Below are 18,623 nucleotides of genomic sequence, written 5' to 3' on the forward strand. Positions count from 1 at the left end.
AGGACCCCTGGGGGTCCGTGAAGCCTCCACAGGGGGTCCGTGACTGCTTAGAAAATTAAATAATATTAACATATTAGGTCCCAAGCTGTCAGTAATGACACAGTGGGTGGGTCCCCAAAATCCAATAAATATTCAGTGGTGGTCCCCAGGCTCCCGTAATGATAAAGTAGGAGTCCACAGAAGTCAAAAGGTTGGGAACCACTGCTCTAGACCACGTATGGTGTTTATCACTCCATAACAAGTGCTTCAGTAGAAGAGGATGCCATTTGGACTAGGCTAAGCAGCATCAGCTTTTCAAAGGGCTCTGTATCACCTCTTTAAAGCCATGGACGCCAGCGTGAGGTAGCCTACATATTTGTAAGAACTAGTTAACTTTCATTTGCCTTCTTCTAGTTTCCTTATACCTTTGTGATTGCATTAGACAGTGACCGTTGAGACATATAGAGCTCGCTTATGGCAGTTCAGGTCTTTGTATGAATAGAAACAGCTTTCTATTGGAGCATCCTGCTTCTGTAGATAAGCATCATTCATGCATCACTTTCACCCTCTGTGCACTTGCAGTACTCTTTCATGCATTTCTTAGTGTATTTTCTTTATGCAACCATGTAACCATCTATGTACATTTTCTGTGTGTAATTCATACAGGTGGTGGTTGGAACTCGCTATCAAATCCAATATAGATACAGAGAAACTGATTGCCCCAAGAGTAAATTCAAAGAAGTGCATCCGGGTTGCAAACCACTGGACGTAAGTTGATGCCACATCTCTCATGTAAAAACATGTCGCATTTTCGTCCTGTTCGTAACTTCAGTGCCAAGAAGAATACCACCTTCACGAATTTAAAAGCCACACCCTCTACCACCACGGTTCCTTCAAATGTGGAAAAACTTGCAGAACCACAGTGGCTGCCCGTTATTCGCCCTTTAAAGCTAGAGCAATTACCAGGTCAAAGCAGGTACCGGGAAACACGGATAATGATATATGTTATTACAGCGATTTTTTTATTAAAGCTCCAAGGGACAGATGTACAAAGCTATTGGTTTTGGCAAACAGTGTGATTTGTAAAATACAGGATGGAATTGCAATGACATTTGGCTTCTTGGTATGTAGTAAACCCATACCGAACTGCAATCATGAATAGGTTTGAAGAGGGTGACCCCCGTTAGGTCAGTATGGAATGTATTAATGGGTAGAAAAGTTGCCATCTACTCAAAGGAGGTGGTAACTGATTCATAATGGGGGTGCTGCCCTCTTCATTTTCGCCTTTGATAATCATGTTTGGCGACCACAGAGTGTACACGCAGTAGTAAATTGGGCCATTGCAAGATCGTTCCTATGTTTTCTATATTAGGCAGCTTGGGTTCCTTTAAGGAACATAGGCTATTAAATGAAAAAAAACAGTCAGGTCTCCTGTGATCCTCAGTTTTTGCCATTGGTTTGGTGCATCCGTTCAGTCTAGTGGATAGTAGTGTTTGATGCTTTTCCCATCCTTGAGAAACCTTTGTGGTGCTAAAAGCCAGAGCAAAACAGTTGTCGGTATTGGCTACACCAAGGAAAAAACTAGTTTATATTGAGGAGTTACGTTTCAAATTAAAAAACATTACTAATTTATAATACTTTGTAAAGAATTTGAACACTACTAAGTACACATCATATAGAGGGGTGCTTCGAGTCACTACAAATCGCTAAGGCCTAGAATACGTTTCAGTCTATCTGATCAGATTATTACAACAGTGAGGGACCTGCCCATTCAGATTACCCTTGTATTTTGTACATCTTTCAGTAGGGCAAAGCATCTTGTCTTGTTTACAATATTGGTTATTGTTGACACGGGCCAAAGAGAAGTCACAGATGAAAGTTTGGAGAAGTCCGCCCAGATGATTCCAGGTAGTAGAAACACAACCACTGGGCATATATTTGGTCAAGAATGGGTAATTGTTGTTGCAGAAGTAAACTAAAACATTTGTCAAGTATCAAGTGAGAATGAATGGCATAGCAGTTTGACATGATAATGATGGAGAAGAAACAATTCTATTTTTTGAGGGTTTGGGGGACACAGATATTTTGGCCAGAAGTGCAGTGGGAAGATGTGGTAATAGATAAAGAATGCAGCCTTTCTCCACTGTCTGCTCCTGGTTTTAGACACTGGAGAGGATCTGTGAATCATTTGTTAATTTCATTTTTGGCCAATTGTACTGTATTTTTTGTGGTGAAGGGCTTTTCAAATGCATGCACAGCACAGTGTTCTTTAAAGGCCTCAGTGTCATTTGTAGACAAATGCAGTAGGTGATTCAAGGAAGGGGAACTTGAAAGAATTAACTAGACTGGCTGTTGTTGGGGTCATATGCCAATGGGGGGCGCTCAGTTCAGGCTTGGGTTTCCATTTCCATGTAGTGTACTTCTTAAGTTAATAAAGTCGTGACCTGACCAAGAAAGGGCCACATAGTTGTGGATGTGAAGGATGGAATATGGGAGACCAGGAGATGCAGACTAAGATTGTCTTTGTCAGTAGGTTGTTTCAATCTGAGACTTCACATCTTTTAGTTACTTCAATAACATTTGTTGGCTGGCCCATCAACCAAGATGTTAATATCGTTGAAAAGGAAGGAGAGTTTTGCGGCGCACATCAATTGGTAGGCTAGCACACAGAAAAGAAGAGGAAAAGCCTGCAATTCATTTGATGACCAAGAATTCATAGACATCACTTAGTGGTCCATGTATTTGTTGGTGACAGAGTTTGAAAATTGGACATGGTTGATATTGTGGATGCCCTGGGCTTGGCTTTCCCATTTTACGGCAGTTAACTGTCCAACTTAATGTAAGTTGAAGCCTATACAAATTGTTTAGTTTTTTATGAATTTCATAAGGGATGAAGGCTCCACACTTGAGATGGAGCTATTACGAATTTTGGGACTTTGCATCCCCATGACATGTTTTGAAGCTTGAAAATGTGTTGTTGGATCACATGTATTGTGGCATGTTGTGCTTTGCCAGTTTCTTCAAGCACTGAGAGTGTTCACTTGAGTAGCTCTTCTGCATGGCACAGAGGGTTTTAAATTTGTTCCTTTTCCCCACATCGGGGAGTCACTTCAAATAGTCACATTTCCATACTGTAGAGCAGTGGTTCCACACCTGGGGTCTCCGACTTCTGCCCAGGGATCGAGGACAGTTAACAATATTAGATAACATTAGTAGATTAATACGTATACATCATAAAAGTACAAACTTGAACATTTTAATACAATCTGTAGTCAATACCACTCTCCCCTAATTACAAGTGCATGTGGATAGAATATGGTTCTTTTAATATGCCACAGGGGATATCCGTCATGTTTTGACAGAGTGCCCTGTCCGTAAACAAGGACCGATGTTTTGAAAAGATCCAACCTTCCCATTCAAAATACAACTCAGATGTTTGTATTTTGTTTACAAAATAAATAAGGTACTTAGGGCTAGATGTACGACCCAGAGTTTTGTGGCTTGCAATTTGCAACACATTTGCGAGTCTCAAAACCATAAGTACAACAGTGTACCTCACACTGTTTGCGATTCCCAATGGTGTTGCAAATGGTCAACCTCATTAATATTCATGAGGTAGGTTGCAATTTGCGACCCCATTGGGAATGGCTGCACTCACAGTGATGGCAGCCTGCTGGGGACAGCAGACCATCATATCTGTGTCTTTTTTTAAATAAAAAAGTTTTTTTTTTAATGCAGCCCTGCTTTCCTTAAAGTAAAATGGGTTGCATTTCAAAAACGAAAATTAAAAGTTTTCTTTTCATTTTTTCAGAGCAGTCAGTGGTCCGAAAAAATATTTTTGCTACGCTTCACAAAGAGGAAGGGGTCCCTTGAAGACCCCTTCCTGTTTGTGAATGGGTTGGCACCAGTTTGAAATTGGTGCTAACTGTGATTGTTTTGGAACTACATTGACGGTGACAAAACAATCCTGAATCGCACTGCGACCCGCAATTAGGAAGGGAACGCCCCTCATTAATTGCGACTCGCAAACCTATTTTGCGATTCAGTAAATAGATTAAAGAATCCCGAAACTGGGTTTGTACATACCAAAATGCTTTTTTTTGTGTGTAAACGGCCCAATTCTGCGAATCGGGCCGTTTGCAATAAGAAAAAAGCTGCATACATCTAGCCCTTAGTAACTTGTGCATTGGTTTGATCTGTTTCTGTATTTGTTCTGTGGTTTTTTGAGGTTCAAATAATAGAAAGTGCTCAATCTGGGGTCCCTGTCTTCGCATAGTGTTTAATTCAGGTTCTACAGAAGTCAAAAGGGGTGATGTAGGGGTAAGTACTCCTGGCGGCTTGGCTCTGAAGTCTGTTTGGTGGAGTTATGTGTGCTGCTGCTGCTATGGTTTGATCGAGTAGCACCTGTCAGCAGGTTATGTGCAGCATGAAGATTTAGAAGGCACAGATGACTCACAATTAATATTTTGCCATAATAGCAATAATATGGGGGTAAACAGTTTCCCACAGTGTTGTTGTGTGGCTATTATTCAAATGCCAGAATTGAAGCAGAGCTTGATTTCCTGTAGTGATTAAGCAGACGCAGGTTTTCCATATTCTATTCATTTGTAGAGCGCAACATACGCCAATGCTTCTTGGCACTATAAAGGAGATTTATATCAAACAAAATAACTAAACATTATATGCCTGCCTAAAAGTTCTCACAAGATTTTAAAGGACAGGGTGATGGTAAATAGCTTAACTAAAAAGAGAGTTTGTTCCACTCTTTGCTAATGCTAATTGCCGATCAAAGCAAAATATGGCATTTCCAAGTGAGGGATATAAAGACACTTTCGGGTCTGCCTTAGCTTTTTAAAATCATACGCTCATAAATCCTGTGTTTTTTTTACTGACCTTTGACAATATTCTACTTCCTCTATTACACACCTATACCCGCTTGAATATCTACAAAAGCGCTTGCAAGCCCTGATAGCTAAGGATAATATTTAGGGATCTAGTATGGGTCCACAACAAAAGGTTAGAATGTACCCATCTAAGGAGCTATGCAGGTGCTTGCCTACATGGGTAGCATGGTACACTGTGTAGGATGTGTGGTTGGAAGGATGTTGTCTTTGCTTTGATCCTATGTGTGAAGAGTTTCCATGTTGTGTGTGAGGACCACTGAGATACAGTTATTGTGTCATAGATGAAGAAAGATGAGGGATAGGTGTGCAGTTTACAGTTTTTAGTAAGCTGGCAGCTTTGAGCAACTCTGCAGATACTTTTTGGTTATGTCTTATGCTTAATAGCTCACTTGGTGCATTGGGTTGTCCATTCTGAGATATTTTGTTTAATGTTTAGTGTCCTGAGCAGGCAATAAGAGGGAGAACTGGTGGAGAGATCTGCTGGGATGGACTTTGTTAATGTAATTCCAAATGTGCCTGTCATTGTGAGATATTAGGAAGTGACCCTAGTAATTAGCTAGCTGTACCTACAGTTTTGGACTGAGATAGAGTATTCTGTTGGCCGGCAGTATATGGCAGATCCCTTCAGTTATTCCATGTCTGTTCAGATGGTAATGGATAGTTTATTGCTGTGGGCTGGTTCACTACTGGGTAAGCAGTAAAGGGAATTATTAGGCAGGCTATATGAACCACAACTGACTGACTGCAAAGAGTTATGATATTGGGTTTAGAGTGGGTTATAGATTGTATTGTGATTGCATTATATAGCACTTACTACCCATGATGAGGCACTGTTGAGCTTTACATGGGTTAGCACGCTGCTCCAGGCCCTAGTGTTAATTTTTCTGTAGTTGTTGTTGGTTATTGGGAAAAGGCTTGTGCTCTACCAGAACCATTCCATGCCAATACGCCAGTACCTATGTGGTATATTACATGAGTAGGAAAATAGGTGTGATATTTAGTAGGAGAGGGAGTATGGGAATTTCATGCATTGGTTGGCAGTAATAATAGACAAACTACAGAAGATTAGGTATTGTTAGGGTGCTTAGATATGACTTTTAAAAGAGAGGTTGTGATCTTTGAAATATGGTGTGGGCCGTCTGCAGAGGCACAATAATGTAGATTAAGGCAAACGTGCATGTGATTTAGAGTAGGCTGTGCTCAGAGAGAGGAGGCAGACAGAGGATAGAAAGTTAGGAATGATCTTTGAAGGAAAAGGGAGAGTTGACAACCAGAGGTTTTAAGTCAAGGTTTTTTTTTCATACAGGGGTTTAGGAATATTGTGGAGGCTTTCTAAAATAGCATGCAAAAGCTGAAAAAGATAACAACATTATTTGCATGCGTTACAATACCAATGTCTGCCATCAGAACCCAGTGTTGACACATGCTATCACCCACTGGAGAAATACAGTTGAATAAATATGGGTTAATTTTCCCAGCAATCCGATGGAAGGAAACCACAAAAGAGGAATGTTGTACTTTAAATTTTTGTGCTTGAGATGCTCCACCCCTTTCCATCTGGTGATCAGGTGATAAAGAATAACTGAGTTTTAGTGAATTTATGTCAAAATAATGCTTCTCAGGGCATGTATCATTAGTCTGTGTCCAGTATGAGGTACCCTTAACAAATGTATAGTGAAATGTGAGAGCCTGTATCTGCCTTCTTTCAGCCTTCCTGAAACAGACATACAAGAGGAAGGCCCTGAAGAAACCAACTCACTTGAGCAATAGAAACTTTAGGGTCAGCCTTCATCTGCAGTGCTCAGGAAGAATAAGTAATCATCAGCCGCTCCCTAAAAAGACCTGCTTTGAATTTCAAAGGGGAGCCCTGTCTCCACTCCTTCCCAACCTACACTCTGAAAAACTACAGGATTTTTGGCCTTGATGTTTTGTATGTGGAAATTGATATCGGACTACCAGTATTGCAGCTGTCACAATGTTGTAGGAATCTGACATGTGTTCCTCTTTCTTCATGTCGAAGCCTAACTGTTCATGATGAAGACTTTTTTTAATAAACGTCCTAATTTATTTCCACAGGACTATGGTTCTTGCACGGCTACCGTGCATGTCGCACCTAATGGTTCAATTGCTAGTTTTGGACTGGGCTGTGTGCCAGCACCTCTAGGTAAGACCCTCAAATAATGCAGAAGTCAATCAGATCATAACTAAACCACAACTAACTCCTGTCGACCTCCTCTTTTCCTATAGATTCAGAACTTGACCAATTGCATAATAATATAATATGGGTGTGAAATGTGTCTTCTTTGGTCATGGAACCTTTCCATAATTCCTGACTTTTGCAGTTTATGAAATTTGAGAATTTTACTAAGCTTGTTGTTGACTGTCCAACTTTATCTGTGTGTTACACTGCACACTGCATGGGAAGATCATTTTCATTCTAATTGAACTGAGATGTGCTGCAAAATGTGTGCAGTCTTTTCTCTCGACATACTGCAAATATGTTTCTGTGCATATTGGAACTGCGCAAGAGAAAATGACTGAGGATCTTGTGAATACGGCATCTTTGCTGTAGGAAAATATTCAAATCGCAGTCTTCTGCTACCACAAAAATTGCAAGATGCAATGTACGAAGAACACATTACTAACCAGAAACCAATTTCTGACTTGCAAAATACATTTGCAACCGATTGCTATTTGGTAGGCAGGAGGAGCGTGAATGGGGTACCCTCTGCTTCCACTGCATCGCAACAGGGGAGTTTGCGACCCCAATTGTGATTACCATTCATCTTATAAAGTCTCCCTAAAGGGAAATGATTAGGACACCACTAACAGGTGCACATAAAAGGCAACACAATTGCATAGTATATTATGTGATTGTTTCAGCATAGCTTGCCCTGTGTTTGTTTTGTTCACTTTCTTTGTATGTTTGTTTTCTGGCATAATACATGCAGTGTATTACACTGTGAATGTCAGGGGGCGCCAGAGTGCAAGAATCCAGGATAGCTGCATTGTAATTTGGTTCTGGAGGTCAGGAGACCAGATCCTTTAAAATCTGCTACTTTGCAGCTCCTCATTGGAAGGCTTTCAACTGCAAGAATGCACTGATTTGCTAACCTACCTGATTCCTGCCTGAGACCAAGTGCTGTGATGCCCGGAAACCTTGGTCAGCTAGTCAGGGGCCTGACCGTGTCGGGCTCTGGCTCTCGGGCCCACCCTCAGTGAGAGGTGAGTGCAGTGTGAACATGGAAGGCTAGATTTCCCTGCAGGGCCAAGTGCTGAGCTCATGAGGGCGTGTTGGACCATGTTCTATTCCTGAAGTCTGGCAGCTGCTCGGGCTGGGACTCCCTCTTGAGGACTCTGTAAGGCTAAGCAGTCGAACAAAGGGGGTAAGCTCCTTCTTGCACACTATCTTGGGGCACATTTTGTCAGTAAAAACACTTCTCTACCAAACAGATACATCAAAAGGGGGCCCTAGGGACTATCCAGTGGCTACATAGCCCACATGGAGGAATGTTGAAATGGGCACAAAAGATAATAAATAATCTTGCTTGCCTTTGGAATCCAGACATGTACAGAAAGTGGCAGACGCTGAGCCACAGTAGGAAGGTCATGGTGCACAGTGGCCCAGACACAGTAGAAGCTCAAGACATAAACATTCTACCAAACGTTATGCAGAGGAGTCTCTCCTCAATCAATAATAACATATTAGATATGAATTTTTGAAGATTGAAGTGGAAATAATGCTGAAAAGAACTAAAGGACAATGATAGTCTAGGAAAGTGGGAGATTAGGACCTAAGTACAATTTAATGCAATGGAGCTTGGGTCAGATACACCAAGCAGGTTAATCCCAGTCAAACATTTAACCTTAGGATGTAGTCTTTTTTATGGAAGTCAGAGTACTCCTTCTGGACAACCCTGAAGCTGGATCAGAAGAAGTTGCATCAAAATCGGACACCTTTGTTACGATATCCCACTGACATCCCTGGAGGTCTTGGAAGCCCAATCTTTTTCTAAGTTGGAACTTTTCAGTGTTTACGGAGCTGTTCATCTCAGTCACTTCTAAGGCCTCCAGAGCCTCAGGGAGAGCACCTAGGGGCCAGGACTCACTTCTGCAGAGGCCACAAGCAAGGTCCAGTCTAGGTCCAGTTGGTACTGGTTAACTGGCCACTTCAGAGAAAAGGCCTTATGCAGCTACTTGTGCCCCTATAACCACACAGTAGGCCAACTGATTCTACGAGTCCATTTGTTTGTCTCGATAAAAGAAGGAGCAAGTCCAGTTCTCAGGGCTCCGCTCAGGTCACAAACAGCAGGTCCTGTCATCTTCTGATCTTCTTCAGGTCTGGAAAGTATTCTGTATTTTGGTTTGTGCTAGCTGGTTGGTGGAGATGACTCATGGACACTCTCTACTCAATGAGGAAAAGGATTCTGAGGAAAAGCCTACCCTCTTTCATAGCACATATTGTTTGTCTTACTGCAGACTGTGACAGAGTGCACTATTCTAAGGGAAATCCGAGATAGCACAGGTCAAAGGTAACTTGAGTGCCAGTCAGGGGTGTTTTGGGGGAAATGAACAGTCCCTTCTTTATTGAATACCCCAAACTGGATCTGTGTCCTGCCACTCCTACTACTGGGCAGGTGCCCAACTTGCTAGCGTAGGCCTAATAAACAAAATGTTTTCCTTCCTTAGGTCTCAACTTACACTAAACTGTGAATTGGTAGGCTTCACCTCTGTCCCTTTCAAGTTAATGAAATTCTTGGAAATTCCCCAACTGCCCCTTCTGAGCTGATATGTATCACATTGTCTAAGCCGGCCATCCTGTCCACAGGCCTAAGCCATTGTCTCTGCTCTGGGAGCAGTTTTCAGACCTCATTAAGATCAAGCACCGGGCAACAACATTTGTGGTCAGACTTAGGCAAATTATCCCCCAGGAGCATCAGGCAAGGAATATGTAGCTTTATAAAAGTTATTTTGCATGTCTGTGCTAGCACTTTGCTTTAAAAAATCCTCTTTGGTTTGTTTCTGCACGTCCAGACCCCATTTGGGGATCACAGAGCATAATTTGGGTATTAGGCCTAAACTGTGATAAATACTACTGTACTTCTTCAACTGGACCCAATAAAACCTTTTCTGCCCTTGAATATGAGGGTATCAAGGGTGAGAAGTCACAGGCTTTCCAGGGAGCTAGAACCGTTCACAAATGCTCAGAACTCAACAATCAACTAACAGGCACAATGACGTAAATGTCCAGTCAAGTGCTTGTTTTTAAAGAAAGTAAAGTGGTTTGTAACTACACAGTACTAAAGATGATATAGTTCTAGCCAGTATCTAGGACAGTGATCCTGGTTATGATTTTTTCTTGTGGCGTTGCACCAACTAATTTCTCTCATTCTGATCCCCTGTTCATGCCTTGTCTCCCCCAGCATTTACAGCAGTGACATTTACCATGGCGAGGTGTATTGTTAATTAACTGACTAGTCAAATGTGCACTCAGTTCATGTTTCTCAAGGTAAGGTTCTTACCACTGGTGGTGTAGTGGATATTGCCTTTAGTCTCTCATGCTCCTTCAAAGCAGATCTGGTGGCTTTACCATCCTTCTGCAGACAAAAGATTGCAACTTGTGAAGACAATCTCATTGGCACGGAGGAGCCCAGGTGTGGTCTGCATTCCCTACAGCCTACCTCTGGGCTCAGTTCAGCTGTGAACAGCAACCCTGACTCTTACACACATGCATGGGCCTGACTACTGAGGCTCTATCAGGCCTTGGTGTTAGCATTAGCCCAGATTAGCCCATCGGGCCTGCTCAGGTACAGGTCCTCACTGGGCCATTGAAGCACAGTCACCACCCTGTTGTAGCCCTGATTTGGCGGGAGTAGTCAGCACATAGTTGTAGCCCATATTGGGCAAGTACATTCACAACAGATGTTGTAGACCCAGTCAGACTGATACAGCTAGCTGCAACCCTAATTGGGCTAACGCAGGCCATTACAGCTTTAACTGAGCTCACACAGACAGTTGCAGCCGTGATCCGGCCAATGCACCCACAAAGGCTTGAAGTTGTTCTTTCCAGGAACTGTGTATGAGAGCCTGGGGGACACTCTGCAACATGGGTCATTACTGGCTTCATTCTGAGGTAGTTTGCTTCCTCTTGGTGTAACTTTGTCTCTTTGGCACACCTGACCCCTCATCCTCGATAGTCATTTGTCCTGCAATGCCAGGGAGACTCCTTCTTTCTGTCTCCAAGCAGGCAGGCTTCTAGGCACTATTCAGACCCTCAGACCCTTCAGCAAAAAGTGCAGAGTGCTCAACTCTGGAATACTGTTTGTTAGACACACATCAGCCCTTGTCACACAGCAGTCCTTTGAGAAGGCTACACACTCCATTTGTTGTACAAGGAAAAACCTGCAACTGGAACAGAGTAGGATTGTTTGGGTCTCACTTTTATACACATTTTCTAGATAGTGATGTGAAGCCACTATCTCCAACTTCAGAACTGGTTTGGGATGTTGGGATTTGGGGATTTTAAGTGTCCTATTTAGGATGCTCTCCAAACACAATATTTGTTTAGAGTGGTGCTTCTCTCATCAGGTAACACTTGGAGTATATGCAAACTGAAGCACAGACCACAGGCATAATGACGCTTGAGGCTTCTGCACCTCGCTGTCATTAGCCTCTCTGAAAAAGTTATCAGAGACATACAAAAGAGCCAAACTAATCTTGAAACTTCCTAGCCTAAAACAGCCAAATCTGAAGCTCACCCTTTAGCCCTACAATAAATCTAAGGGAAGTGCACAGGAAGAACTAATTAGCAGATTCCTGCTATCAAAGGTCCTTATGAAATTTCTAGAGGCAGCTCTGTCTCCATCCTCCTCACTTCAGTGATTGCTACCATCCAGCTGAAGAAATGTAGGCAAGTACATTTCCACTGTGTCGTGAAGCTGTCTTCATCCTCTATTTTGTGCTGTGCCAAACTAGGTATGTTGAAAATGGGTCTCACTGACTCTAGTGCTTTGGCTCACTCCCACTCAGAGCCTTACCACTGCACACATACTACACATATACGCCACCTGGACATGCTCCCAACATATACAGAGAATGCCACTGCAATGCTCTATGCATGTACATAATAATAGGGCTTTGCATAAGCGTGGCTTGTAGGCCCCACTGTTAGTTATGCAGATACACTGGCAATATAAAAAAACTAAGTATGCTGTTACCACTGCTTTATGTGCTATAACCAGGACAGAGACAGCAGCCCTCTGTCTATTATGAGTTTACGTTTTGTGCGCTACTACAGATCACAGAAGATTTCCAGCCTCATTCATAGTCTGAGAGAGGCCTAGGCCTCTGTGCATATGCTATACTAGGGTGACTCTAGGGGAAAAATGAAAAACAGGATCCCCCCAAAAATTTAGTTGGTTACTTTGGGCTGGGAAACACTTGAGTAAAACATGCATGGAACATTCCCATCTGAACATGCAACAATACAAACTATGGACCAGGGTTACTACGAAGTGGCGCAGCACAGTGCTGCAGCAAAATTTCCAGCTCCGTGCCGTGTCACTAAAGAAATGCAGAGATGTGCTGTATTCACTCAAATACGCAGCACTCCTGTGTTTTCCCCTGTGTCGGCGCTAAATATAGCTGCCAGTGCAACGCAGAAATCCTTGCACCGTAGTGCAAGGGTGTCTGCGTTGAAGGAAATTATTGTTTATGTGCAGGAAGATTTCCCCTCCAGCATAAATAATCTACCATGACGATTTGGCACGTCTATATGTGCTGCGTAATGCAGCACACATAGAAGTAGCAAATCGTCACTTTTGAATGATTGTTTATGTGCACGGGGGGACACCTTCTTGCACATAAACAATCATTCAGGCTTTTTGCTCTTTCTGTGTGTTCTTCAGAATGCAGCACTCATGGAAAAAGCAAAAACGAGAAGAATTAAACATATTCCTCCTTGTTGTGCAATACTGACACCACCCGTGGGGTGGTGTTAGTTTTTGGCTCTGCAACAGATTTGTGACTTTTTGTAAATCTGGGGCAGCGTCAAAAGCAACACCCATTGGCACACCCCTCTGACGCAGAAAACTGCATCGCAGGGACCCATATTTACAAGGTGGCGTTAAGCCACAAAAATATGGGTGCCGCCTTGTAAATGTGGCACACAGCACCACCAGAGGGTCACAAAAAGTGACGCTCCGGTGGTGCAAGGGCCTTGTAAATCTGGCCCCATATATTTTTGTTTGGCACATTCAGTGCTATTTCTTAGTGCAAACCCTGCAACAATATCTCAGTTCAGCCTGAACAAGCAATGAAACATGTGGTGGTATTTTCAATTGTTCATCATTTTGGTGCATTTCTCAAATGGACAAAGATAAATCTTGAAATGTCAACTAAGGAAAAGTCTGTAATTCCAGCAATACCACATATACATAGGTTTTCCTTGGGAATGTAGACTGCACAACCAATCTTGTAACATTAATCTGTTTCCGCCCGCTGGCCCAGCCGGGAACAGGGCCTTAACATTGCAACTGGCTCTTAAGGGAGCCGGTGGCAATGTGGCAGTGCAGCGGGTGCAGCAGCACCTGTTGAGCATTTCACTGCCCATAATTCGGCAGATTACAACCGCCGGGACTGCCAAACTGCAGGCTAGCGGCAGGCTGGCGGTGTTGGCGGTTTGACCGTGGCAGCTCCGCCACGGTCATAATGTCCTGACCGTACTGCCGCCATGACCATGGGAGTCGAGGGACCACCAGGGTCATAATGTCCCTCATAGTACCACAAGTGTGGAGCAATTTGGGGCAAGTTGTAACCAATTAAAGAACACTTTGGCACTATATTCACTTTAAAGAATCACTTCTTTGGTCCCCTTCCTGTCCGTTACGAAAGGCCACATCGCACATGTGAGGTGCTGTTTTAGTTGCTGTGAGTGGTGTGTAATTATGCAATATTATGTGAGATTATGCCAGTGTAGTGAAACTTTCACCTGGGCATAAGGTTTCGCTGTTCTCCAGCCATTTGGACACTATCCATCACAAAAATGTGAGAAAATCATTTTTCACCAATGTTTGACCTATCCAAGTAAGAACTAGTGCTGGCTTCACCACAAGCCACAACACCCAGGAATCCTTCAGGTCTCTGGTGTTCAGAAATGGCTTGGGTTGTTAGGATAAACTAGGTGCCAGAAGGCCCTAAGCTCCATAGTGTGAATCTGTGCACAGCAAAGAGCAAGGCACTGTTTGGATTTTAATGTTTCTTAAGATAAGAACATTTCAAGCAGAATCCAGGCTCCTCATTGAAGCACGGACCTCAATTTGAAAAAGAAAAAGGTGCAGTGGGTATCTTTTCTATTACTAAAAAAAAATCCCAACAGGTTTCAGGCTCCTTTTTGAAACATACACATGTGCACACCAAAGAGGATACAGATGCTGTGTGGATTTTTTCTGATGTTAAAAAAAACAGAGTGTCTAGATGCCTTGCAGGCCTCTACTGGCAGTTGGAGCCTCCTACAGTGCGATGATCTGACCGTCACTATGGGGCTAGTGGTCTCAAGAGCGCCAGCCTCGTAATGAGGTCCTAAGTCTTTGGTTATCTTCCGAAATTCAGAAAGTCTGTTTTAAAACCTAAGTGATTACGAAACAAAATTCACATTGTGCAGCCTTGCACGTGAACAGGTGCTAGGTCGTGTGCATTTGTGAGGCCTGTAGGTGAAAAACTTGTGACAGAATTACCTTAATTATGTATAATTACATAATCAATAACTATAGATTATAAATGAACTGGGCTGTTCAATGCCCATTAAAAGGGTAAAACAACAAACAAACTTACAAAATGATTAACATAACACAACAGAAAACATTGCAACAGTTCCAGGCTCTGATCATAAATTGACTGGTGTATGTATGTATATATATATATATATATATATATATATATATATATATATATATATATATATATATATAGGGTTTACGTAATAGTGGAACAGAGTCATACTAAAATGACATTAGGAGTATTTTGTGTCTTTGAGAATCACGTTTTGGGTTCCTAAACTGTTTTTCTGCAGCACACAGCACATTGCTCATATAAAGAGGCCTTTCGGTAAATCTGGTCACAATGTGTCTCAAATTCCAGGCTTACTTCATTAAACGAAGGAAAGGCCTGGAATGCCTGTTGTTGATTATTGATAAGGATACCAAACTAGGTAAAGAGAATACACTTTTTCTCTAGGCAGGAAAATCCCTTTAAATGTGTGCTTCTTGTGTCTGGAGTCGATTGGCCTAAAATGAAAGGAAGCGATTCCCTGACAGGGCGTTGCCTACAAAAGGGTAAGGGTTGTGTCAGTTAGATGCCTTGACTTCCTTAATTAACAGGCTGTTGTCTAAAAAGTAGAACTTTACAGTGGATGTATGTCACTATATAACTAGCGACAGAATCAACCTTCATTAATATTCCATCCACCAATACAACCTGAGGTAGAATATTTACTGTTCTTGACATATTCCTTAACCAACCTCAGGAATAAATATGGATGGAGCTAAGGAAAGTACTTACCTTATAGTGTAATAGTAGGTCAATGGAGTGGATGCAATATTATCATTCCATGATAGCGTGACCCCCCCCCAGCTCATCCTTACTCCACAACTGGTGGAGGAGTAAAATGCTGATACAGTGGCCATCTGCTACCAATTCTAGTCTTGGCATGCTCTGGTTTAACTTTTAGATGTGACTATCAGGTGTGCTAGATCTCAGCACTGAGGTTTACCAATATAAACATCTTTGGAAAGTAAGGCCTATGTTCCATTTACAACTTATCAAATGTTTTCAGATGTGTTTTAAAATGTAGCATTTCTCAATAATTCACTAAATTGTTTGGAGGGATGGTGTGAAATGAAGGAGAACCCCCAATCCTACCTAAGAAATGAACTTAAAAGTCCTATCAAATGTTGTTCAACTGTGCAGCTATGTTATTATTCTTTGAGATATAATATCTGCACCATACTGTCCCAACTATTCCACAGGGAGGGAATCTCAGGCTCACCTTAGTAATCAAACACATAAAGGTTTTACCACTGTTAATTATCTAATGTGCTTTAAAATGCACAATTTTCTTAAGCAAACTGTGGCAGGAACTGTGTAATGGCCCCACTAGTCGTGTTTTACCGGGACCCCACAATGACTTGTGACAGCCCAGCAGAGTAGTCAGGGGGTCCTTGTGGATTAAAATTCCTAAAAGTTGACATTCCCATAGAGAGGAAGATACACTACAAGCAATGAGATGTACAACAACTTGTGCAACATGATGGTGTGCTCACAACAGAAGGCTTCCAATGATGCGCAAGGGGAAGGTACGATTACTTTGACAGTTGAACACATGCTTAATGATCATATAGGATGAATGTTTCCCATTTAACTGTCTGTTTACTGTTCTCTGCAAAAGTGCACAGCTGCGTTGGATGCCCAAATCCCATATCGGGCAACAGTGAAGAGCTGAAGCCAATCCTGAAATTCATCATTGGAAAAATAAATGAAGGAAGTGGGCGACCAAACCTTTTAAGACTAGAAGCAGTAAAGGAAGCCACTTCACAGGTATGTGCATTTCTACATTTTCCTCTGGCACTGGAGATCACTTCAGTTGTATGTCATGTGAATGTAGAAGAAACACAATCATTACATGGGGACTGAATTAGGAACCCTCCTGAGGTGAGAAAGAGTATAGATGGTGAGGTGTCCTTCCTTTCACTCACTCAACCCAACTCACTCAACCAATGGTCTGGAAGCTAGTGGCACATCTATTTGTTTAGCATAAAGTCTCACCAAGATTTATTATTTTGTTTCAATTAGACTCAGGTGAAATTTTGATTGTGCTTGGATAGCCTCACATAATGTCCAGCACTGCGCTTTAGAGTTGTTGTGTGAAATTCCTGGGATTACATCACTATGCCACGTTGTGTGATTTCAAGTCAGTCCGCCTAATAAATTCTATTGCAAGAGCACAGGAACAATACAAACTAAGGGAACGTACGTGACTGTTTGCAGCATCCAAAGTTAACTCAAGGATATATTCCACACTAAAATATTCAGTTAAATGCCATGTATTCGATTTGTGTAATTTCGCATAATTTTCAGTAATTTAGCTGAAATTCTGCACAATCACGGAAAAGGAAACCACACAACTTTCACACGCCCCTGGTTTCAGTCAGAGGCAAGCTTCTTTGACATGTGAATACTCCTATTGCTCCTCTACCACACTTACAACTTCCCAAAGCCATGAAGTTATCTTGTGCTGTCTTCATTTTGTAGTTACCCTGTGAATTTCCAGAACTTTGATGAAATGGGAATTACTAAAACCCAGTAGAGTTTCCTTTATTGAACTATTCCTATATTGAAGTAGTCTATCCTGGTGCTCATGCCCTTCCTCTCATGGATTTCACAGCGATTGCTACAAAAACAGCTAGCATTCCATGGTCAATATAATTTTGTAATATATTTTGGAGGCTATACCAAGTTGCAAGTAGTGTGTGTTTTACTCTTGAGTTCATATTGAAATGTTAGGGATATTTGTGAAGTTAAAGCAGTATGCAAAGCCTTATGAGCATATTTTGGCATTAGAGCAGAGGCTGTACTGCAAATTGTGTGACTCAATGTTGTTTAATTAACTATCAAGTGTAAATGTGCGAAAGATTGACCAATACATATCAGTGATTTACCTTCGGCTGGAACATAAAGCCCACGGTGCCAAACAGTCTGTTTTAAAGTGCTGGTGTGAATTAAATAAATCACATTACCATTTTTAGAAACAACTAGAATGCCACAAATGCATGAAGTCCACTGTTTTTAAACCTTGTTGTTCATCGTTTTGAACAATTAATACCTAACACATGAAATCCATAACAACTCAAATTATTATACAGTTACTTCAGAGTATTAAGAAATTAAAACAGTTTTCATAAACACATAGTCAGTTATAGCTACCATCTACCAATACTCCCCCAATCAATCTTTCAGTAGCGACTATTACATTCATAACAAGGATTTAAACATAAATATTCCTCTTGAAAGAGGCGGGACTGTGGCGAAACCAAACACTGGTCTTCATAATTAGTATAGGTGTGGTTCAAACAGTTTACTTCAAAGCATAATTATTTGTTTTGATGGTACAATCCCAAATGATACAAACAAATCTAATATGTTGTTCATTTTAACATGGTTCAATTTTCACCATCATTTGTTCACAGCAAAAGACAGTTATTTCTGAAAGGATGTCACACTAGCATTCCATAATAAATACTTCCATATGCCCCTATATGAGATAGAGCTATCATAAAAGAAGTTCATGAATAACGCTCTTATATATCATTAAATAAACAATTCGGAATGACTAGGCAAGACATGAATTCCAAGATTTATGCATTTCTATCATATTAAACTGGACAACGTGCCAATGATGATGCTAAAAGCATAGTATTTTCCAGAAGCAGCTAATCTTAATATCATTGTCCCTAAGGTTAAAGTGCTAGTGCTTAGTTCTTAGCTACATCCATATTCCATTACATAAAACAATTCATCTTCATGAAGAACTCATGGACACATCTCATATACCCATCTATAATTATTGTTAAGTGTTACGTGTTGAATTCCATACAAGATGTAAAAAAAAAGTGCTTGGAACAGAACATTAATTCTCAATCACAGACTTAACATAGTTTGTGTTGTTCCATGTACAGTACCATTTTA

At 41.5% G+C, this 18,623-nt stretch overlaps 1 protein-coding gene across 1 annotated transcript in view; it reads left to right on the forward strand.

Moving 5' to 3' along the window:
* The window catches only part of LOC138265422 (uncharacterized), a 236,571-nt gene that overhangs the window by 94,503 nt on the left and 123,445 nt on the right, over positions 1-18,623 (forward strand). Inside the window, exons 8-10 of the mRNA XM_069213119.1 lie at positions 646-747; positions 6,960-7,047; positions 16,327-16,475. Coding sequence (XP_069069220.1) covers positions 646-747; positions 6,960-7,047; positions 16,327-16,475 — 339 coding nt within the window. The remainder of the gene's footprint in view (positions 1-645; positions 748-6,959; positions 7,048-16,326; positions 16,476-18,623) is intronic.

The sequence above is a fragment of the Pleurodeles waltl genome, chromosome 11 (genome assembly GCF_031143425.1).
Source record: "Pleurodeles waltl isolate 20211129_DDA chromosome 11, aPleWal1.hap1.20221129, whole genome shotgun sequence".
Taxonomy (NCBI): Eukaryota; Metazoa; Chordata; class Amphibia; order Caudata; family Salamandridae; genus Pleurodeles; species Pleurodeles waltl.